The 24,210-nt window shown below is 34.9% G+C and overlaps 1 protein-coding gene across 8 annotated transcripts in view; it reads left to right on the top strand.

Moving 5' to 3' along the window:
* Positions 1-6,104, top strand: part of mvb12ba (multivesicular body subunit 12Ba) — a 32,978-nt gene extending 26,874 nt beyond the window's left edge. For 4 of the 8 annotated variants that reach the window (XM_081366641.1, XM_081366646.1, XM_081366644.1 and 1 more), the window contains 4 exons: positions 203-294; positions 2,679-2,734; positions 2,890-2,949; positions 3,851-6,104. In XM_081366641.1, coding sequence (XP_081222767.1) covers positions 203-294; positions 2,679-2,734; positions 2,890-2,949; positions 3,851-3,937 — 295 coding nt within the window. In that variant the 3' untranslated portion in view covers positions 3,938-6,104. The remainder of the gene's footprint in view (positions 1-202; positions 295-2,678; positions 2,735-2,889; positions 2,950-3,850) is intronic. The other 4 variants (XM_081366642.1, XM_081366647.1, XM_081366645.1 and 1 more) reach the window with 2 other exon arrangements.
* The last annotated feature ends 18,106 nt before the right edge of the window (positions 6,105-24,210 follow it).

The raw sequence follows: 24,210 nt of genomic DNA, 5'->3' as shown, positions 1-24,210 counted from the left end.
CAGTCTTCATCAAGGTTGTGAGTCAGATGCAAGATTGGCATGGACATTTAGTATGATTTTAAAAAGCAGCCGTGTTTTTTTTTTGTTTTTGTTTTTTTTACAGCTGATGAGACTCAAACAACTCTGATAATTTTGAGGTTGAAAGAAGATATGTTGAATACTTGTTTAAGTGATTAATTCTTCCATTTCTGTTCCTCCATAGGCACATATCCATGACCCTGCCGGCATGTTTCAGAAAAAGCACAACCAGACCAGACTTTGAACACCAGAACTCCAACCTCTATGCCATCTCTGGTACCAGAACCGCACAAAACACACCTGACCCAAACTGAACACCTTCACAACATCTTCAATATCCCATCAGTGCAAACCCATCAGTGACCACCAAAGAGAGAAATGTTCCTAGAGCTCCAGTCTAGAAATTCACATGCTTTTACAAATTAAAGGGATATTTCACCGCTGGAGAGATGAATGTGTATTTAAATTAAGTCATTTATGTAGTAGAAATGTGAAATTATTTTAGAAGTTGGTGCCTTCTAGGCTGAGAAAAGCCAGAAATGTATTTTTGGCTCATGTGGATGAAAGACAACAACTCCCAGAATGCACTTGCTTCGCTGCCCTACGAGGCCACTCCCAAGCCACGCCTACCGGTTACAGAGGGCAGTATCGGAAGAAATGATACAACTAGGCAACTAGTCGACTCGAAACTGAAAAGATGGTGTTTTATGGTGAGATCCCCCTATGGGCGGGTTGAACACATGCGGGACGAGCTCCTCCTACTGGCTGGAGTCTCTCGCCTCTGGACAAAAAAGCCTCTGATGAGCTAAATGAAGATTTTTGCGTCATCAGAGTTTTTTTTCCAGACACACAATACAGAAATCTCTCATCTCAGGGGGACACGAGGGAGGGAAGCACGGTCATTCGAGAATACTACCGGGTTTCTACTGATACAAAGTTTAATGCTAATCAGTGAAGTATCCCTTTAAATTAATAATTAATTCATTATAAAGTAGTAGAAATATCAGTAATGGAGTTTTCTCTGTAAGTTTACTCTTTCTAACTAAAAAAAAAGTATCGGCTATATGATATATGTGGACTATGTAGTAAGAAGAAAGGTAGAGTATTATTATATATCAGATGTAATGTAGAATCTGCTTGAGTTGAGATCTCACATTTGAGATGAAGGTCAGTGAAAAAGGGCTCGGTTAAATTTGCATGCAATAATCCTCTGTCTGAAATCCTCTCAGTGTCCGTGTGGATTCATAACTGCTGTCATTAGGGATGTGATAATGAACCCTTCTCGAGGTGGAATCTGTTTAACTCTACCAGATGGTGTCAGAATATCTCTCTCTGTTCTGAGCTCTCATTCATTACCGCACACATCCCTGAAGAAAAATTACGTCTCCGTAATGATTTAGTTTTATTTACATTTATCATTTAGCAGATGCTTTTATCCAAAACAACTTACAAATAATTAGGCAATTTGTAGTAATTTGGTTGACTTGTCATTAGGCCTTTCGCGATTATTGATTAATCATCTAATTGTGCTTAATCAATCTAATCGTAATTGAGATGTCTGCGATAATTGTGCAGTTTAAAGTTCATTCATCACATTCATAAATCACATTTTGCCAAAGAATTTTGAAGAAAAAAAACCCCCACCATTGTAAAGCATATAAAGATAGCAAAAGGTCTTCCTTCATACGAAATGAAGCTTTGTTGGTTTAATCAGACTTTGTTATATTATATTATATTATATTATATTATATTATATTATATTATATTATATTATATTATATTATATTATATTATATTATATTATATTATATTATATTATATTATATTATATTATATTATATTATATTATCCCACGATTCTGAATAGACAACTACACAAAATAACATGTAATTAGAGGTTCTGACAAAATGTTAATTGCTGCAGTCTATTTAAAAATATTTTATTAATTTGAATTAAACACTTTTTTTTTATGACTCATAAAAACTTACATTTGTTACATTACTGGATGAATCAGTGTTTTAATGACAAATAAATTTGTATCACTTGCCGCCACCTACTGGTGTAACGATGTAATTTCTACAATCTTTATTTGAAGCATAAAGTTGCTTTCAAACGGTGATTTGCTCTATTTTGATCGCAACCGTAGACATCAGTGTTTATATCCGAACTATAATCTTTTATCCCAGTACTTTTGTGATCATTTGAATTATTATAACAGAAATAATGATACTGTGTGGTATTTATACATGATAACAGCTCTCTCTGGATCAACGACAGTGCCAACACAGATCTCAGTGTTCGCTGTGATCGTGATCTTTAAACGACTAATCGTGCAGCTCTATATTATATTATTAGTATTCATTTTCACAGCAGTTAGAGTAAATCATGAGGGTGTATTTTGTTATCATTTTTATTATTATATTACATATGATTCCAAGTATCAGAATAACATTTTAGGCTTACACTGTAAGTGACACAGAATTGAATCATTAATCACAATTTATTTGTTTAATAATGAATCATCAGCACAAAATTCATGATCGTGACAGGCCCTACTTTACATAGCCATTCGAATTTTATTTCGTAGAATGATTTACTGCTTTATTAGAGTTAACTCTTTCTAGTGTGCACTATTTAATTCTGATTTCTTGACTTCTCAGCTATGGATGGAGTGCCTTTCATGATCTCGGAGAAGTTTGCGTGTGCCTCCAGTGACGTGAGTCAAAGAACACAATACTTCAAAGCTTCCATAGGATTAAATGTGTGTTATAGGTAACTAGTACAAGAGCTGATCTGGACATTGAGGAGAATTGTGTGTGTGTGTGTGTGTGTGTGTGTGTGTGTGTGTGTGTGTGTGTGTGTGTGTTTCAGTTGCAGCAGGTTGATCTAATGGGCATCAGAATCAAATCACTGGCAGAGATTGAGAAAGAGGTGAGGATCTGTTGAGTTTCAACCATGTGTGCTTTTTTTGTTTCCACTTTAATGTATATTAAATGAATAAAAAATATTATGTATATATGAAAAGGCCTCAATGCACTATAGTTTTTATACACTAAAAAAATGATTTGTTGAATTTAATAATTATTTTTATTTTTTATGGTAAGTGGTTGCACACAATTGATTTTAACTACATTTACAGTTGAACTTAATCAATTTTAGATCAACTTAATGCATTTGTTTAGATGTAGCTAAAATCAATTGTGTGCAACCACTTACCATAATTCTTTTTATTAAATTCAATGAATAATATTTTTTCAGTGTAGTTGTTATTATCAATAAGTAGTTCATTTGTTTATAGAATATTGGTGTGTTTTATCTTGTTGCTGTCGATACTGTTTTTATAAAAGCAATATCTTTTTTAAACAGGACACATTTAAAAGGCTGTGCATTACAATGATTAGTGGTTATTGATTACAATGAATGGAGGATTTGACTAATCATTTAGTAAATATATGTTCTGAAAATGGAGTATTTATTATATAAGTCTAGTTGAGTTCGTCATTCATTAAGGTTGCAATAAATTGCTCAAAAGTGACAGTAAACTCATTTATAATGTTGCATAAGATTTCTAGTTCAAATAAAACAACAAATTGAATAAAGAATCCTGAAATCCACAAAAATATTAAGCGGTTTTCAACATTGATAATGTTTCTTGAGCAGAAAATTAGAGTAATATCTGAAGGACAAACACACTAATATATAATTTCATGTAATTAGTTGTGAAATGTTGAGAGGTGTGTGTTGCAGTACCGATGTGTGAGCCACTAGAGGTCAGTGTTTGCTATGAAAAGCTCTCAGATGGTGTGTTTATTAACTCTTGTGTGTGTGTCAGTATGAATATAGTTTCCGGACGGAGCACAGCGCCGCGGCCCGTCTGCCGCCCAGTCCCACCAGAACGTCCCTGGGCTCCGAGGCCTAAAGCTCACTCGCTGGAGGAAAGCCGGAGAGGACTTCTGAACACCTGACCTGAGCTGAGACTCACACACCTCTCTGAGAAACCCACCAGAGGGAAAAATCACTTTTCTCCATACAAAAAAAAAAAAAAAAAATTAACAAATGTCATTTCATGTGGTCAAGTTCAGTCTCTTAAGTTGATGCTGCTTTTTCATAAAGAGCTTGGGATGCTCCTTCTCTACAGCGATCGATCAAAACCACTACAGTGTCGTAAAGCGAGTGGGAAAGGCCCGTGGAAACTCCCGTGCTTTTATTATGCGTTACGTATTGACTTCTTCTGGCTGCTGGACTGAGAAGCTGTTACTGTTGTGACTTCATGAAGGGTCGGACGTGGAGAATCACATTTGAGCCCCAAAGTCTGCGCTCGTGCGGCACGGATCCGGAAGAGTATTTTTTTTGTATCTCGCCTCTTTTCGTTCATTCGCTTGCTCGGTTTTATTTCGATCGCAGCAACTGCATGACTCGTGTTTTTGATCCGTTTGGAAATGGAGCTCAGATCACTGCACTGTTACAGCATTTCAATATGTGTGTGTTTGTGTGGAAAGAGAGATTAGAGAATAGGAACACTCCAGCTCTGAGCGAGCCCTTGTACATACACAGCCGATGATGAATCAGGAATGTGCTGTTTTAGAAATGTGTGTTACTCGTTTTCCCTTTTTCGTCTGTGTAACATCCTTCCTGAGCGGATCTACTCCGGTCTCCACTGATCCAGTTTTAACTGAGATTCGACTCTTTCTCAGTCTGTGATAGTGTTCGATGGTGCTCAGGCACTTGGATATTGTTTCTGCCAGTCCATTTGTGGCGTCTGAAGTTTATGGTGATATTTTTGTGACTTTTTTTATTTTTTTTATTTAATAAACCAGTGAATATTTCTTCAGTCATATTTCACCCCAAGATCTAAAGAAAAAAAAAAATAGAAATAAAATTTTGCATAAAGAAAATAAAACCTTTTTTTAGGACCTGAAGTGTGACATTTTCATGCGAATTTTACTCAAATTTCATTACTGAAAAATATTTTTAAATAGTTTAAATTCTGTCAAACAAATTGTACACGAGGTAGGCTGACAATTTTACTTTGTAATTTAAATTCTATTTATTTTCACATACATTTTTTTTTTATTATTGAATATTGGTAATGAGACTTTGCAGCTCTCGTGCTTCTTTATGCAAAATACAATTTCTAATTTCTTTCTTTTCGATTTTCAGGGTGACCTGAAGAATTATTGACCGTGTTTGTGAGATTCACCTGATTATTCAGAGCAAATTTAGTTGTTAGCCGTTTTAATTTTAGTAAACCGTTCAGTCGGTTTACGAGTCGGCCTCTGCTGCTTTTGTTGGATATGGTGACGATTATGGGTGAAAGTACAGTGTTATTATTTCTAAAAACGGCAATCTCAGGTGAAAGTGTTGAGCTTGGAAACATTCACGTGTCTGAGTCCATTCAGATGGTTTGACACCTTCACTGTGAGACTTTAATCTAACACTCAGATGGGTTTCTATTTCTCACGTTGTGGGTAATAATGTTTAATAAGCAGCTATATTGTTACATGTTCTAACCACTATTGTGACTTTTATTATGTATGATTTCAAATCTGAAATTAACCACCTCTTTGTATTGTTTCATGTCTGTGGAAGTCGATATCTTCAGACCTTCACGCCTGATCGTCCAGGCGTCCGTCAAGCCTGTTTTCAGATCCAAGGCCTCTAATCTGTCTGGAAAACTTAGTTTTTATCTAAATAAAATCGGAACCAAAATGATAGTTTAACAACATCACATCTGGATTACATACTGATGTTGATCAGTCAATTCAGACGTTTATTTAACAGAAAAATAAGGCCCTATATGAATGCATGCAGCGTTATCTATTTTTTTCAGCATTAAAATTAGGATTTAATTTGCTGTTTCATAGTTCTCTTTGATTTAATTATTTAATGATTTTATATGAAGACTAATTTAAATGTTTAGGAATGTAGCTAGTATGTTGCCCCAGTATTTTTTAATGTTTTTTTTTTTTTTTTTTTTTGGGAATAGTTGAGTGTGTTTTGCAAGTTTGGTCATGCAAACAAATACAATAAAAGATGTTGAGTTACTGCACTGCGTTAATAAACTCCTGTTCACGATTTTATAAACCATTCAATGTTTATCATCAAATCATTGTTTTGCCTCTAGATGAGCAGGTGTGTGTGTTTGACATTTGCATTGTCTTTATTGTATATATCGACTGCTGGTTGAATTTTGTGCTTTATTACTCTATAAAAAATACCATATCTTCATGCATTTCTATGGAAGCTTGAATTCTGACTTTTTTTTTCTCGCAATTGCGACTTTATATCACGCAATTCTGACTTTATAACACATAATTGCGAGTTTATATCTTTTCTCAGAATTGTGAGCTATAAAGTCCAATTCTAAGGGAAAAAAAATTTTTTTTAACCTCAGAATAGTTTATATCTCACAATTCTGACTTTATATCTCCCAATTGCGACTTCATTTCTCAGAATTGCAACTTTATATCTCGCAATTGCGACTTTATTTCTCAGAATTGCTTCATATCGCAATTCTGAGAAAAAAAGTCAGAATTCTGACGTCATATCTCGCAATTCTGAGAAAAAAAGAGTCAGAATTGTGAAATAAAAAGTCGCAATTATTATTATTTATTTATTATTCAATGGCGGAAACAAACTTCCATACATTTTTTATCAACACAGAAACAAAGAAAGTTTGAAAGCTCTTTTAGGTTAGTGAGCACTGCAATGAGTTTGATTTTGATTTGACTGTATGTGATGGTTACTTTTAGATATGTGTGCATAGTGGCACATCTTACCCCTATTTGTGCAGATGAGATGGTTTCGCCACAGAGTAATTCTTGTTTACTGGAACTTCGCCTCTGTTTTGGGTTCACAATCGCTCCGAGCTTCCTGTGGCCGTTTGACAAGTCACTTTATTTAGATCCAACATGCGCACAAAACCACAGGGAAACTTTCAAGACACAAGCATTAAAACACTGCAGAAGGTTTCGGGTGATGTGCTGCTGTTTGCGCGGCTTTTTAATGAGTTTTTAAGAGAATGAAGAGCTAAACAAGAAACAGCAAAGCACGTTTATAGACAGCGATTGAGCATTTAAGAAACCACACAAAGGTTATTTCATTTTCTCTCTTAATCGTGACATCTTGGTTCTGGTAAATACTTCACTTTTACTGTAAGTTCAGTATGCATGCCTCTCTTTTTGCATAAGTTTTTACCGAAAGTATGAGCTTAATTTCTTCAGGTTTTAATGAATTGTGGTTTTGAATTCAGAAACGTACGGAAGCGTATTGCATTCACTTGAGGAAAAAAATCTACTCTGTTTTTCTGAATTAATGACTTAATTATCTCAGAATTATGAGATAATTTTTTCTTGAAATAAAATATTTTGTTCTGTTTTTCTGAATTAACGACTTAATTATCTCATAATTCTGAGATAATTAAGTCATTAATTCAGAAAAACAGCAATTTTCTTAAAGGAAAATTATCTCATAATTCTAAGATAATTAAGTCGTTAATTCAGAAAAACAGAACAAAATATTTTTTTATGAAAAATGATCTCATAATTCTGAGATAATTAACTCATTAATTCAGAAAAACAGCAAATATTTTTATTTCAAGAAAAAATTATCTAATAATTCTGAGCTAACTCATTAATTCAGAAAAACAGAGTAGATTTTTTTCCTCAAGTGAATGCAATACGCTTCCGTAGAAACGGCTCTGCTTGTTCGTTTTTGGGTTTCTACCACTTGAAAATATCATGTACTGTGTCCTGCAAAGATCTGATTAACATTCTAGTATAAACCCTAGTGCACAATTACAAGACATCCTAAGACCAGGACTGGACCCGTGAGAGCTGGATTCAGATCCAGATCAAGATCTGTCAGTTACTGAAAAGTTAATGCCAAATTTGTTGCAGCATTCATTTTAGAAACTTCATTCAGAGCCATGGGATTCTGGAAGATTCTCCAACAACCATTGGTTAAGGTAATTTATCACTTGTACAGAAATTGAACACCATCTTGTAAGACACTTTTAGGTGAGACCCAGGTAAATGACCTTTATTTTGAGAGCCACAACAAGGCCGAGTAAACACTTTACATCACATTCGCTGCAGTTCTCAAATCTCAAATTCTCCATTGAACATATTCAAATTTACATTTATGCATTTGGCAGACGCTTTTATCCAAAGCAACTTACATTGCATTTCAAGGTACACATTTACTTTATTATCAGTTCTTGCTTTCCCTGGGAATCGAACCCATGACCTTGGCATTGCACATGCCAACGCTGAACTACAGGAAAGCTTGTAGCTAATGCGTTGTGTTTAACTGCAACACATGAGAATCAAGCTTTTTGCTGCACTATTTTAAAAACTGAACATATGTGTGAATAAAAATTTAGAGCTTTAGTGGGGGGTAAGATTATCGGTGAAAAATTACTTAAACTTGGGTCTGTTTAAATATTTTATGGAATATAATGCACAAGGCCTAAAGGGAGAGAATTTTGTTCATCTTAGGAACACAAATGAACATCTTTTCGATGAAATCTGAGAGCTTTCTGTCCCTCCATTGACAGTCCCTCACAGTTGCACAACTGTCTCTGGACGGACAGAAAACTCAGATTTCATCTAAAATATCTAATTTTTGATTTCCGAAGATGAACAAAAGTCTGACGGGTTTGGAACGACTTAAAGGTGAGTAATTAATGACAGAGTTTTTGTTATTTTGGGTGACCTATCCGCTTAGGAGCGAAAAGAATAGACCGTTGTCTTGTGACATTTGTCATAATCTCAACATTCTTGACTGAATTAACTAATGTATTGCCTCTGAACACTTCTGATGTCTAGTTCTGCCGTCATGGAAAGAAAGTTGGGCTTCCTACCAGACGTTTACAGCGCACCTCAAAGACCTCCCAGTCGAAATCAGCCTCTGAAGCTTGTGTCATTTCTACTTTGATAGAGTCTTTTGAAGGTTGTTTTTCCATTAGCTTCAGAGGAACCTTTGCCACAGGACAATAAAAACAAGTACATAATGAAGCCAAACCATGAAAAAAGTCATGAAAGCAAAACCTCCCTGCAAAGAGATCTGATCAACTGTGCTCTGAACTTTATTAGACTTTATAACTTCAGGGCGACAAAAATTACATTTATTAAATACATTTTTTTAAAGCTTATATTGATTTGAAAGATGTGTTTATGCCCGGTTTCACAGACAAGGCTTAAACTAGTCCCAGACTAAAATGCTCGTTTGAACAGTTTTAACTGAATGCAACTTGCACTGATATACCTTAATATAAGTCTGAAGATTCACACCAGTAATGTTTTTTTCCTAAGGCATGTTTATAAGCAGTACTTTAAAGGGGTGATTCGGAGTAAAATCAACATAGGGTCCTTTGCACCATGACCTCGAGCAAAACACCCCCCAGAAGCCTTTTTCCCCTTGGTCGAACATTATTAAAGTTAGAGCTTATTTAGAGATATCAGCTGGATGGTTTAGTGCAGGCGCTAATGGATCCAAGGCTGTATCTCGTAAAATACCCCACTAATAATGCCCAGAATGGTACCAAAATTCTACAGTAGTACACATAGGTTCTGCACTCATAAAACGAGGCATTGGAAAGTTTGTAAGTACATCAGGAGTTTATTTAAATAACACTTGTCTGATGGCTAATGCTACCGCTAACCCGGACGTCGAGGTCACTTCCGTGATTTGGGAAAAGTCCTGGCAGAAAGCATTTTTTTTTTTTTTTTTTTTTTTATTCCGAAGTATTGACAACTTAGTGTTAACTAATAATTGTTGCAAACTGGTACTGTCAACAAAATATTAGTGCATTCCTGGAACTGGGCGTCGTTACACTACATCCTTATGCATCGCTTTCTGCCGGGACTTTTACGGGCTTTTCCCAAATCACGGAAGTGACGTCGACGCCTGGGTTAGCGGTAGCATGACTGGTGCAAAGGACCCTAGGTTGATTTTACTCCGAACCATCCCTTTAATGTCCTTATTGAACTAAGGCCTAATCCTGGCTTAATCTGAGCCGTGTCTGTGAAACCAGGCCTTAATATTTAATTCAATATGCACTTCTTGCCTAAAAATAATGATGAAAGGAAGACTATACTGTGATGCAATGTCAATTTTAGAATACAATCAATGATATTATAACTTTACTCTGATTGTAACTGAAGTTAAAACACTGGCTATGCAGTTCTAGTGTCCTGCTTACTGCACAGTATACACATTTCCTAAAGTATGTGAAACAGTAAACATTATCCAAGAGCATTAAATGTCTAAAACAGTAATATTCAACACTGTTGTCAACCGCATCATGTTGCATGTTTAATTCAGCAAGTGCCGTTCAGTTATCATTGTTTAATCTAATTTTGTGTAAAAATCTGGTAGTCCTGTCAAAGTGCATCTGCATGTGGATTAGCATACAAACATATTTAATATTTAAATAAAGCGTAAAGATCAATTTTCCGAGGCTGGGGATCACTTTTGGCCGCTACTGTGTGTTTTTTTTTTAATTATCATTCTGTTTTGCATCATTTTGACACATGTCCAACACAAATTTGTTGTCGCTGAAGAAGGTTTAATCTGAATTAGCCGCAGATCCTGTTGCCTTACGGAACCTATTAAACGCAGCCACAAATAAACAGTTTAAGAGCTCGGTTTGTTTTCCCCGCTTGTTAAATCTATTTACATGCAATATTTTCCATTTGGAAGAAAACCTGCGTCACATAAATGGAGATTACATGAATTAGCTTTCATATTGTAAAAGTCATTTGATCAGGGCTTTGATGAGACGTGCTTCTCTTTCAGGAGGGATTTTAATGAAGCTCATGGGAGGTTTTCCTGAATTAACGTTCATACCAAACATCCACAACTTAATATTCAGTGTCCACCAGTTTCCTCTGTCGGCAGATCAGATAGAAGCGTTCAAGCCGCAGATGTTGCACACGTGCTGTAATCTTGACTCATTAAGATTTGATTCTTTTAAAGATTCTTGTTTGATTTCATGTTTGTCTGCATTTGTTTGCACCTCCAGGTTTGTAGTTGTGACTTTTGCACAGGCGAGCACTAACATTTCCTTCAGAAATCTCATGCATTGCAATGAATGTACAGTAATGCTCTGATTGATTAACCCCCAGTTTCACTGACAACGTCTTAATCCTAGTCAGACTAAATGCATGTTTGAGCTGTCTTAACTGAATCAACTTCTTTATTAATTTGTATTATTATTAACTTTAATATCTTAAAATATGTCAGTGCCATTGTTTTGTCTCGAGATGAACACCAGTAGTGGAACATTTATAAAAGCTACTTAAATGTTAACTGAACTAAGGCCTCTTATTCTAAGCCCTATTTGTGAAACCAGGCCTTGGAGTTTGAATGGTACCGTTATTTTTTTTCCTGCATAAAATACAGGTTTCTTACTGTAAAAAAAACTGTAGTTGTACGGAATTTTACTGTTTTATTTTACAGATTTTTCATGTATTTTTGAAATGTGGTCAAATGACAGAAATAGACTGCAAATGTACATTTCCTGTGTAAAATTACATGAAAACATGTAAATGTCATATCAATTTCTGTAATTTTACGTGGTTTTTTTTTTTGGCACCCCAGCTGGCGGAATATTACCGTTTTTTTACGGGGATTGTTTTTTATAGTGTACCTTTAAAATTAAAACAATTATACTTTTGTGATACCAAAATGTGCAAGTGTGCTGCCAGACTGATAAATGGTGCTATTGCCTGAGTTTAATAAACGGCTATTATAAAGAGGATTTGCTCATAATTACTAACTTCATTCTTATCAGTGTCGCTGATATCAAATGGCACTATTTGTTTTATGGCACTATTTTCTTCCCTCAAGTTATTCCGCCCTGGTTTAAATGACTTGAATCACACAAATAGATCCCAAGAGATTTTTCTTTCATTCTTTGTAAAATGCAATGTAATTCGATCTTTTCCCTCTCTCTAGTAATGAATGATAGAGACAGAGAGGTTGTGATCAGGAAGAGTGACGCTAGAGAGCGCAAGAACCCAATATGAACACAAGCGTTCAGCGATATTAATGATAATATAAAGCCTACTTTTGAAAACTAGGAGTCTAGGATATTAATAATGCAATTACATGACTATGCATTCTTTTATTTCCTTTGTATTTTTGGCAGTTTAATGTTTAAATTGAATTGGTTTAAAAGCATGTGTGATTGTCTGTAGAAGAAGCAAATGTCAGTAGCTTATAATTGTGGGGGGTTTATAATAATTTTAAGCGTATAGCTATTTCTAAATGTTTAAGGATAATATGGCAAAGGATTGGAAATGACATGATTAGAGGAATTAGGAATTGACATGATTTTTTTTTTTTTATACATGACTTGAAATACAGTAATAGAAGTTCAAACAAAAGGGTTGGTGATTTCAGTTGGCTAATGTATAACATATTTAAAAGTAGGCTATAGCTAAAGAAAAAAAAAAGATCAATATTTGTAGAACACAGATACTCAAGTAGGCCTAAAGTATCGGATGCGCGAGATGAAAACTGACAGAATTCTTTTTAGAACGTTGAGAAATTCTAGAGGGAAAAATCTCCCGCTTGAAAGTCGCTGAATAATTCGAATTCTAAGAAGAAGAAGAAGAAAAGCTCATCCTGATGTTTGTTCAGAATATTTTTCCCCACTATATTAAATTCTGCTTTAAAAAGTCTGAATTTTAGACTGTATCTGTTCTATACAGACATGCACCAAAAGGCCTAGTGTTAAATATAAGCTTGGTTACTGCTAATTATTAATAGGTTAAAATAGTGATAGCTTAATTAAAATGAATTAAAATAATGCAGTTTGTTTGTTCGCCCTTTAATTATACTAATGTTATTTGTATATCGTATGAATGGAAATTAATATTATTAAAGGCTATAATACAAAATAGCCTTCGCGGAAAAAAATATACAAAATAATTTTATATTCAAATCTTTAATTTTGTTAGTTTATGTTTTACTAATCTTTATTTGTTATAAAACGCAACATAAAAATAAAATAACCTATACACACATACATCAGGTGTGTTTAGGCTATATTTAGGTGTGAGGCAGTAATAAAATAAATCCTGATTTTTACTTGGAAAGATAAAAACTGGAAAAAGATGGGAAATGTTCAGGAGAAAGTCGCATTTATTTGACGGAGAGAGCGTAAATCAGCCTGTCATAATTAGAAGAGAGATGAATACTAATGAGGAAAGTAATAAAGATACAAACTCCCCCTTTCTTTTCCTCTCCTCGCAGGTTTATTGCCCTGAGATGTCTGTCTGTGAAATGAATTTGCGCAGATCTGAAACACAAAAGATTCTCCTTATGAATTTTACATGGATATTATGCGGAGAGAGATTAAATCAGCTTTTATCTGGGTCTTTATTAATCATGCAGATAATGTCATGAAGATAAAAGCAGCTGCGCGAGAAATCAAATGATTATGACCGGAGATTCGGCATCTATATAGGCTCGATTTGACGCTGAATGTGTCGAGTGAGAAATTGTTTATGACAAAAGCAATTAAATACAATATGTTAAAATCGGAAGATCAAATGTAACGAGTTAAAGTAGGTTACTCTATGAACAATTAAAGTTATTTTTTATTATAGGCCATATTTTATATAGAAAGCCATTTTCGTAATTGATATATATATAATTATAAACGTGAAATAAAATAGAATAGAAATAAAAAAGTTAATGGTTTTGAGTCTTAATTTACGCCCCGATTACATGCTGTTTGTTTTATATCAGTTATTTAAAACATGAAGACGAAAACTGTTAAAATATTACGTTTTTATACTAAAACGTAGGCTATCATTTAAAAAGTGTTGGGTTGTTTCAACCCATGTTTGGGTCAAATATGGCCAAACCCAACCGTTGGTTTACATTTTAAATTAAATTAAAAACCGTTTTAACAGTAAAATTTAATTTAACAATGTAAACCAACGGTTGGGTTTGTCCATATTTGACCCAAACATGGGTTGAAACAACCAACATGTTTTTTTAGAGTGTTTATAGCTTATTAACGGAACAATAATTCATTATAACAGCCTATTGTCAATAACCATCACCATAAATAATTAAAAAGCTTTTTTATTTTTGCTGTCATCTTTGTCGAAATCATCACATTGCACTCTGAATGTTTTGTGGTCGCAAACTGTAACACCTGAAAATATGCCGTTGTTTCCCTAATTTGACCTCTAAAAATACTTTAATTGGCATGTGAACATGTTCCTATATATTTTTTTGTAGATTATATAGGTTTGTTTTTTACAGTGTTGGCTATATTCAATTATATTTTTGACTTGAATAATTCAGATGTTTAATCTGTATATTTATTTATAAGCACAGGCTAATTATGTCTTTGTAATTGCCCTCAGCAGCAGCACATGATGTGTGTGTGTTTCTGTGTGTGTGTGTGTGTGGTGTTGTAGGCGGTTCCGCTGTGACCCAACAGCACCAATAGCATCACACGGAGTTGAGGAGAATGACGCGCGCGGACTCCTCAAGAGGAGCCGGGCTCGTGAACGCGATCAGTGAGAGAAGAGCTCGCGCCGGTCACAGCTCACGCGCGCGGCCACTGGATTACCGGAGGATCTGACGGTTTCATTCTGTTTCTCTCCGAACAACCGAAGAAACGCGCGTCGCTTCTCTGCTGTGGCCTACTCTACACGCACACACAGACACGGCAGTTTACTTTTAGTTTCTCTCTCGTCACGGTCCGTGTGCAGCAGAAGTCTGGATCTGCTCCTACACTTCTTCTGGACTTCGCAACAGGTCCGAGATCAGCTGAGGCGAGATGCTGGACGGAATCAAGATTGAAGATCAGTTCAGGACTGGAGCAGAGTCTCTGGCACTGATGCTCGGTGAGTGAGTTTCTCACAGAAAACACTACGAACACTTTACTTGTCGTTTCAGAGACACGTCTAAACTAAAGTAAATATATCGGTGACACTTTACATTAGGGTCTTATTAGCATTAAGCTAACATGAACTAACTATCTGACCAGTTTATTTTTAGCACATTCATCTTTGCTAACTTTATAGGCTAATTGTTCATGTTAGTTCACAGTGCATTATAACCTAATGTTAACAAACACTATACTTTGCATTTTAAAAATGTAATAAATGTTGAAATTAACATTGACTAGCCTACACTCTAAAATTTTTTTTGGGTTGTTTTATGTCAAATATTAAAAAATCCAACCGCTGGTTAAAATTTTTTAATTAACTTTTTTTTTAACCCAACTTTTGGTTTAATTTTTTTAATTACATTTGTAAACCCAACGGTCGGGTTTGTCCATATTTGACCGTTGAAACAATATTTTAGAGTGTAAGATTAATAAATGCTGTAGAAGTATTGTGTTGACTAATATGTTAAGAAATTAAACCTTATTTGAAAGTGTTACCAAAATACAATTAAATATGACATGCACCAATTAGGCAATTTTTTTTTGCGTTTTTACAGCGCTTTTCCATAGGCTACAATTAAAAACGATAGACATACTAGATATGTTTGCATAATTAACTAGTTATATAGTTGGTATAACAATAACCAGCTGTAATAAAAAAAAGAGCTTCTCAAAATAATTAAATAGGCTACATGTTCGTCATAGAAGTAGGCTATGCTACTAATGTCAAATATATTTATGTTTAAGCTTTAATCAGCTTGTTGATATTGCAGCAAACCAACTGCTTTCATATCAATCGGAAACATGGATCATGCTTCTGTGGATAAAGGATTTTTTTTTGATGTCTTATTTTTTTTTTTTTGTAAAAAACAAACAAAAAACAAAACAGTTGTATTAAATAGTAATAGAGCAGAAAATATAACACAAATGTTTAGGTTAATGTTGCAACGACAGTCAGTCAGAATTACCACAGTAAAAGTGTTTTGTCAGATAACATCGAAATGAACTGGTTCTGTTACATATTTTATATGCTGTTAAAACACCGGCCAATTTGGCATAGGTTAATATATTTTAAGATGTTCAATTTTTTTTAAAATAGCTTACAATTCCGTATAGGCTATTAAATGAAATGTCTGAATCAACCTGATTACATTAGTTTACCCCAACTAAAGTAGGCCTACTTTTTTTTTACGATTTTTAACTGCGTAACAACTGCGCGATTTAGATTTTATTATGGAAACAATTTTTTTTTAGTGTAGGCTACTCCATAAAGCGAGTTCCTAATGTGGCATTTGTGAGTGTGTGTGATGTATATTGCTCTTGCGTTGCAGGTTCAGATTGCGCGCATCCGAGTGTGTGTGAAGGATGTCACAGACCCATCTCTGACCGCTTCCTCCTGCGCGTGAACGACTGCTCGTGGCACGAGGAGTGTGTGCAGTGCTCGGTGTGTCAGCAGCCTCTCACCATGAGCTGCTACTCCAGAGACCAGAAACTCTACTGCAAACACGACTACCAACAGTAAGAGCTCGTTCATTCATCTCGTGGTGTGTGTCCGACGTTTTCTCTAAAGGAGCGTCGCGACATCAGTTAGAGCGCGCGCGCGCGCGCGTGTGTTCATAAAGGGAATATTTCGAATTTTTGTTTTAATCAAACATGGTTTTTAAGCATAGGCTATATAATAAATTATTTATATTTCGATATTATCAATTTAATTGTTTTAGCGGCAATAAGAACAAGATTGTTATTGTTGTCAAATTGTTGTTGTTATTATTATTTATTATTATTATAAGGGCCTATTATATCTGTGCGGATATTGTAAAAGCAAATAGGCTACTTAAATCATAAAGTATAGATTCATAGGCTAATTTGAACGTTAAAGCACAGTAAATAAATACATCAAACTAAACGTGAGAATTTTGGCCACGATAATTATAAGAAAATGAACTCGAATAAATGAGTAATATGCATAATAATCTTGTTCTTATTGCCGTTGATGTGTCCACTCATAAATCACAGAGCTTGTCGTCCAGTTGTGCAGTGAATGGTCATTGTAATCGCCTGCTCTTTTAAGACCTTTTCTTCAGTCCTCGCGACATTATCGCGTCCAGTCTGACGTCACGCGTCGCGTTTAGTTCGACAGCGAGCAGTTTTTTTTATTTTTTTTAATAAGGTCTTATAAGCAAGTAGAACTATTTCTGTGTCTTCATGGGTTTACGTAATGTGGTTTAATAATTAAAGTTTTTACCATTGAGGCCTATATATTATTGCTTTTGAATGATAATGATAACGTTTAGTGTCTTTTAAATAATTTTTTAGTGTTGAGTGTTAAATACATTTTATAGATAGATAGATAGATTCACTCTAGACAAAGTTTACACATAGTTGTAACACAATTGGATAATTATATAGGCTAAATTACACACTTTGAATTGTATAGCATAAACTTTAGACTTACGCTCCAGTCAACAAACTATGTATCAGACTATGTGTGAAGTGGCTTTAATTGCATGTTATTTGTCTCTTTCAGAGTAGTATTTATAAAGCAGTGATGAGGCACTTAGTGCTCTTAATTCACACCCGGCTCTGCTTTTTATGGCTCTCTTTTAAGAGAGATTAACCAGCAAAGCCACAGAACACACTCACACACTCACACACACTCACACACCTCCATGTTTAACTCGCTCTAATTGACAGACACGCTTGTAATGAGTCGAACAGTAAAGCTCACTTATAGAGATGTCTCATCCAGTCAGCTGTGAATAATAATCTGCATTCTTACATTACATTGTTTATGTTGTCGTGTTAGGTTTTTTAAGTGATAAAACAATAGTATTTGGACTCTTCGTGGTTGTCAATTGTTAGTTGAACGTTCATATTGTGAAGTGTTTCATTTAAGTGAGTGTTTTGTGTGTGTTATACTGTATATATTCCTCTTGCTTGAGGGTATAGACAGTGATGTATCCTCTGAATATCACTTTACACATGTATGGTGTAAAAGGGAACATTTTCTAGTTATGTTATTTACTGCCATTTCTGTTTGAATCTGTGCTATTCTGTGAATTTCACATGTCTGTGTTATCAAATGTGAGCTGGAATGTGCTGTTTCGTGTTGATTTCACACTCGGCTCATGACATGATAAGGCATGCTCAAACTTATAGTTTTAAAGCATAGGAGCTTCTTTTTTAGGAAAGCATTGAAATCCAGTAAATTTAAAGACAATATGCCATTTTTCCCCAAAATTTAACTTTAGATTTTGTTTGTGGGTTTTTGGCATGTTGCTGTTATACTGCATACATATAAATGTTGAAATATTGGTGTGTGTGTCTTAGTGTTGTCACGATACCAAAATTATTGTTTCGATACCGATACCAAGTCAAGTATTGCGATTTCGATACTTTTTCGATACTTTTCCTGAAAAGGGAGAAACACTCTCAAATATCATTGCTGTGCTTTATTTTAAAACCGGGACAACATTCTAATCATATAACACACTAATAGATGAACATATGAACAGCAGATATATTAAACATTTGAACAAAATATGAAATATAAAAATATAAAAAATAAATTAGAGCAATGACATTCAAGGTAATTTTTTTTATAAATTTAGCAGCATTATCTCATTTATCATAAGAAACATAAGAGCTTTATCTTGATTCTGAACTTTGAATAAAAATATGAACAGCGATTATATTAAACAATGTTTAATATTGGTAACATATGATAAGCCTCATTGGTGATATATTTGACATGTGGGGAGAGAGTTGTGGAATATAGCAGCAAAGACAACGTCGGCAGTGTTGACGGCAAAATAGGCTACAGAATAATTCGTTCTGTATTGAGAGGTGCAATATTTGAAAATCGATCATATTTTTTTTAATTACATTTATATTGTATTGTCAAAACTTTCAACCATCAAAATGTCATTTATTAATATGTATTCGTGTCAAAATGACATAGAAACATATTTTCCTATTCTATTTTGCCTGGGAATTAACGCTTCCAACATGCTTGCGTGACGCGTGAAAAATAGGCGTCGGTTCTATTTATAGCATGCACGCGTTTTCCGCGCGTCTCGAGCTGCGCCCAGACACGTACGTCACGCAGGCAGTTAACATGGGAGCCGAAATAAAAACGGGCACGACACGCAGCCAGTGTGTCGCCGGCCTTACAAATCTGGAACGCGGTCATTCTTAGAAGTATGGATACTAATAAATTAAGGAATCGTGACGTTTTTAATTTCCGATTTACTTTTGAAGTATCAGTGCACCGTGCAACAGAGCAAGGTAGGCAACATACTTCCATATGTCACTCCTCGCATCATCTTTTTCAACGAGTCGTGGAGACGTGGACCACTTGTGCTCGCACATGCAGTCATCTCGCTGTAGTGTTTTGTCACATGACACTGACAGCGGCAGGTTCTTTGCTGCGTGCATCAGGAAAAAAACACAGACGTCCATAGGGAGGCGTTTTTTTTTTTTTTTTTTTTTTAAGTATCGATACTGATAAATTTAGGTATCGTGACGTTTTTAATTTCCGAGTATCGCGATACTTTTGAAGTATCGGTACACCGTGCAACACTAGTGTGTCTATATGTATAGCCTATATATATATATTTGTGTATATAAAATGTATGTGTATGTGTATATGTATGTATGTGTGTGTGTGTGTGTGTGTGTGTGTGTGTGTGTGTGTGTGTGTGTGTTTATCCCATGGCTATCTAAAATATCCTGATTCATAAAAATATAATATAATGTAGAATATGTATAACATAATCATATATACATATATATATATATATATATATATATATATATATATATATATATATATATATATATATATATATATATATGATTTTGAAAGGACATGATGGTGATACAGTAGTATGCTTTATTACAAAGTATTATTATTTCTATACGTTTGATTTCTTTGTGGGTTTGTTGCATGTTTTCTGTAAAACGTTTTATGGATATTGGGATTGGGATATTCTGCTTGCACAATTTGGTTTTTATTAGAAATGCTCAAAAGAGCAAGTTTTCCATAAAGTCTGACATGGCTGAATCCCAAACCCGAAGAGGCTATAAACAGTGCTATAGACGTCTGTTCACGAGAGAGAAAATATCTGCCACTTTACAACCACTGGTGGACCCTTAGGAGACATATTCACAAACACAAGGCTTCTTTCAAAACTCTTTAATGGCGTTGACTTCCATGCTCAGTTCATTAAACCGTTCTGGAGCGTCGATGTTTTCCGTCAGGTCTAGCTGGAGTGTTTTGTTCTGAGATACGGAGAGCAGGAATTCCTGAGATCCTGAACCCTGATCTTCATAATGCAACTCTCTCCTCTTTCTATGTTTGGATTCTGATGCACAGAGAAATATCTCCGGTTACAGAAACAACAAACATGCTTATTAGCCCTTCAGAAATGATGTGGGAATTAGACGTTTGCTTCTCTAGAGCCTGTTCCATCACTGGCCCCTAAAACTCAATGTCATTGTATTAAAAATATACCCAACACATGCTGCACAAGCTTTTAACTTCACTTTTCTTCAGCATTTTTGCCCAATTACTTTTAATAAGCGGGCGTGGCAGTGATTCTTTAATTTATTTTTTAAGTGTATAGAGGTTCAGGAACCTGTTGACATTTTGTTTTTTATGGCAATGACATTCTTTAATCGTGTCTTAAGTGCCCAGAGGGCTGGATTTAAGTGTCTAAACCATTACATAATCTGTAGAAATATTAATGCATGCAATTAAAATGATGTAATCTGATGTGGTTACAGGAAATTTTATATGTTCAAAAAATCATATTTGTTTTATATTTGTGGCATTTTTTTGTGTTTACAAGCAGATTCCTGTTGTGCATATACTTGACATTTATTGACATGATGCCAGCTGTTCAATGAAAAGCTCATTTAAATATTGGAGAAAACACAATGCTATTTTGCACAATAAAAAAAGCATTCAATGCCGAAGGTATAAAAAATAATATAGGTGAAACATTAAACACCAGATAAATACTGTATTTTATTATTATCTGTATTATCTTTATGATTATCCAAACGGTTGTACAAGCGTTTTATTGATTTACTAAATACAGATATGACTTGATGCAGGGTAATTAACAGATTATATAAATTGAATAATGTCATGTTTTTAGGATCGTGCTTTTCTACCATATATGTGACCCTGGACCACAAAACCAGTCACATGGGTCAATTTTTTTTAAATTGAGATTTACACATCATCTGAAAGCTGAATTAATAAGCTTTCCACTAATGTATGGTTTGTTAGGATGAGACAATATTTGGCCGAGATACAACTATTTGTAAATCTGGAATCTGAGGGTGCAAAAAAATCGAAACATTGAGAAAATCTCCTTTAAAGTTGTTCATTTATGTTGGCGATTGTGCTGCATTCACTCACAAAAATATTTTTTTTATATATTTACGGTAGGAAATTTACTAAATATCTTCATGGAACATGATCTTTACTCAATATCCTAATGATTTTTGGCATAAAAGAAAAATGGATAATTTTGACCCATACAATGTATTGTTGGCTATTGCCTCAAATATACCCGTGCGACTCGAGACTGGTTTTGTGATCCAGGGTCACATATGCCGTATTCTTTTAAGCTCTTTATAGAGGAACAGGTCATTTGCAGAGAGTAGAGGCTAATGCACGAGCAACAGTAAAAACACAGAATATTTTTTGGAGCCGATAAACTGAGATGGGCTGGCAAAATTTGTTATGGAACAATAACTAAACAAAGCATGATTCTGCAGTTTCCTATAAATGGGATAATAGATGTGTCTGACTCTGAGCGGAGGGTGTGTTTTCTCCTCTGGCTCATCGCGTGTGTGTGAGATCGTTCAGTCTGCACACTGTGGCCTCCTTTGAGAGAGAGTGTGAAACACACACACGCACACGCACACACACACACACACACACACACACACACACACACACACACACACACACACACACACACACACACACACACACACACACACACACACACACACACACACACACACACACACACACACACACAGTTGGGTTTCCATGTTTTATGGGGACTTTCCATGATAGACAATAATGATTTTTATACTGTACAAACTGTATATTCTATCCTCTAACCCTAAACCTTCCCATCACAGAAAAGTTTCTGTGTTTTTACATTTTCAAAAAACATCACTTAGTATGATTTATAAGATGTTAAGACACACACACACACACACACACACACACACACACACACACACACACACACACACACACACACACACACAACCTTTCTTTCTCTCTTGTTAGGCTGACAATCACTCAGATGCAGTATTTTTTACATTTACATACAAATTCATATAATATTTATTGATTTTTATTTTTGTATAACTTATTATTTATATTTTATCTATATCCCATGGCTAACTAAAATACTTTAATATATATATATATATATATATATATATATATATAATGTGATTTTCACCGTAGGTTGAATGTGAGTCTCTGATTATTGATGTTAGATTTGTATTTTTCATATGGCTCTATAACATTGTGATTTACATATTTCCCAGTAATCTGTCTGATGTCTGTGATCTGTCATGTCATGTCATGTGCATTTAGAAGCAGATTTCATCAACTAAAGGACTTTTGATGTTCTCTTTCTCTTGTTTTCTATTGCAAATGATTTCTGGATATTACCAGTGGCTATATGATTCTGTACTTGGGATTATTTGTTGTTCTGGAAGTTTGTGCACGATTGTCTTTCTCGTGATTCTGAACTGGTGTGTTTCTCAGTTCTGTGGTTTTCTGGTCTGAGACGTCACCTCTCGGCTCTTCTGTCACCCAGCCGTGAGGAGAGGTTGGCACGGCTCTGTTAAGTGCTGTGTACCTGCAGGCCTGCTCTCGCACCCCCGTCTCACATTCTGCCCGTGCCTGAGGAGCGGGCGCAGTTTTCTCCTTCACGGAGGAGAGAAAGACTCTCAGGAACATGTGAGAGTCCACAGACATGCAGAAACACACGCCATCTCAATGTGGCACGTCTCAAACCGGCACATTCCCCATGATGCCGCAGTGCACAGAGACGTATAGCCTTTGCAACCCATTTTTACCACTTCCATGAGATCTCTTTAAAATATATATATTGTGCATCAGATGCATGCATTAATATTACAGTGCTGGATAGATTACTTGCAAATTGTTGTCCATTATTGATTACAAATTACAAAGTAACTTAGTCTAGATAACTAATTTTAAGTAATGTATTCTGACTACTTTTAGATTACTTAAAAAAAAACAGATATGATAATGAAAGAACTGCATGGGATTGATGAAAAGATAATAATTAATTATAAAAATATCAAAATAAAATTAATCATTTTTATATATTTTTTTTAACAAAGGAAAAAATAATAATTACTTAGCATCAATAAATTATGAATAATTTAGTACCATTATGTGAATAATATGTAATCATGTAATCCATAAAAAAAGTTACTGTAATCTGATTATGGGCATTTTAAAATGTAATGTAATCTAATTACAGGTACTATATTTATGCAATTTAAATATATACAAATTAACATAAATATAATAAATGAATATAAATAAATGTATATACGTGGGTAGATACTGAATATGTGTGTGTGTGTATATATATACACACACACATTTTTAATAATTAGAGGGCTATTATATAATAATTAAGTCAATTATTACTTTTAAATCCTATATATTTAAGTAGAATCAAACATTTCTGATCAAATTCTCCCAAGAACAAATAATCTGCGCTGCTTTTATCCACGTTCATTTTATACCTTTTATGTCTCTTTTGTATCTTTTTTTTTTTTTTACTATTCTAAAGGAATTTTGTGAGAAACATCTATGAGAAAGTTGACGTATCAGAGGACTCCAGTTTGCTGAGTTCTGGAAGAGCGACATTTGAGCAATACCTTTTTCCTGGCAGGCCCCCGATTCCCGAACGCACCACCCAGATTCCCTCTGTCTTTCTTGTGGGCTCTTCTTCCTATAATGGGATTAGCAGTATGACCCCCGCGTTTCCGCCCCGGCTGTAGAGTTGAGCTCCACACTTTTATCACTGACTGTGACACTGAGCTCCCCTGTCGCTTTGTGCCCACCGGAAGCCTGTTCCCTAATCCACTTATTCGTGTGGAGAATGAAGGAAAAGAATGAGAGGATGGAACAATATGGAATGGAAGAGGAGGGACTCTGGAAAGACCCCCTGCGACTCTGTTCTTAA

The sequence above is a fragment of the Scardinius erythrophthalmus genome (genome assembly GCF_964197995.2).
Source record: "Scardinius erythrophthalmus genome assembly, chromosome: 5".
In the NCBI taxonomy this organism is placed as follows: Eukaryota; Metazoa; Chordata; class Actinopteri; order Cypriniformes; family Leuciscidae; genus Scardinius; species Scardinius erythrophthalmus.
This window is presented reverse-complemented; position numbering and strand designations above follow the sequence as displayed.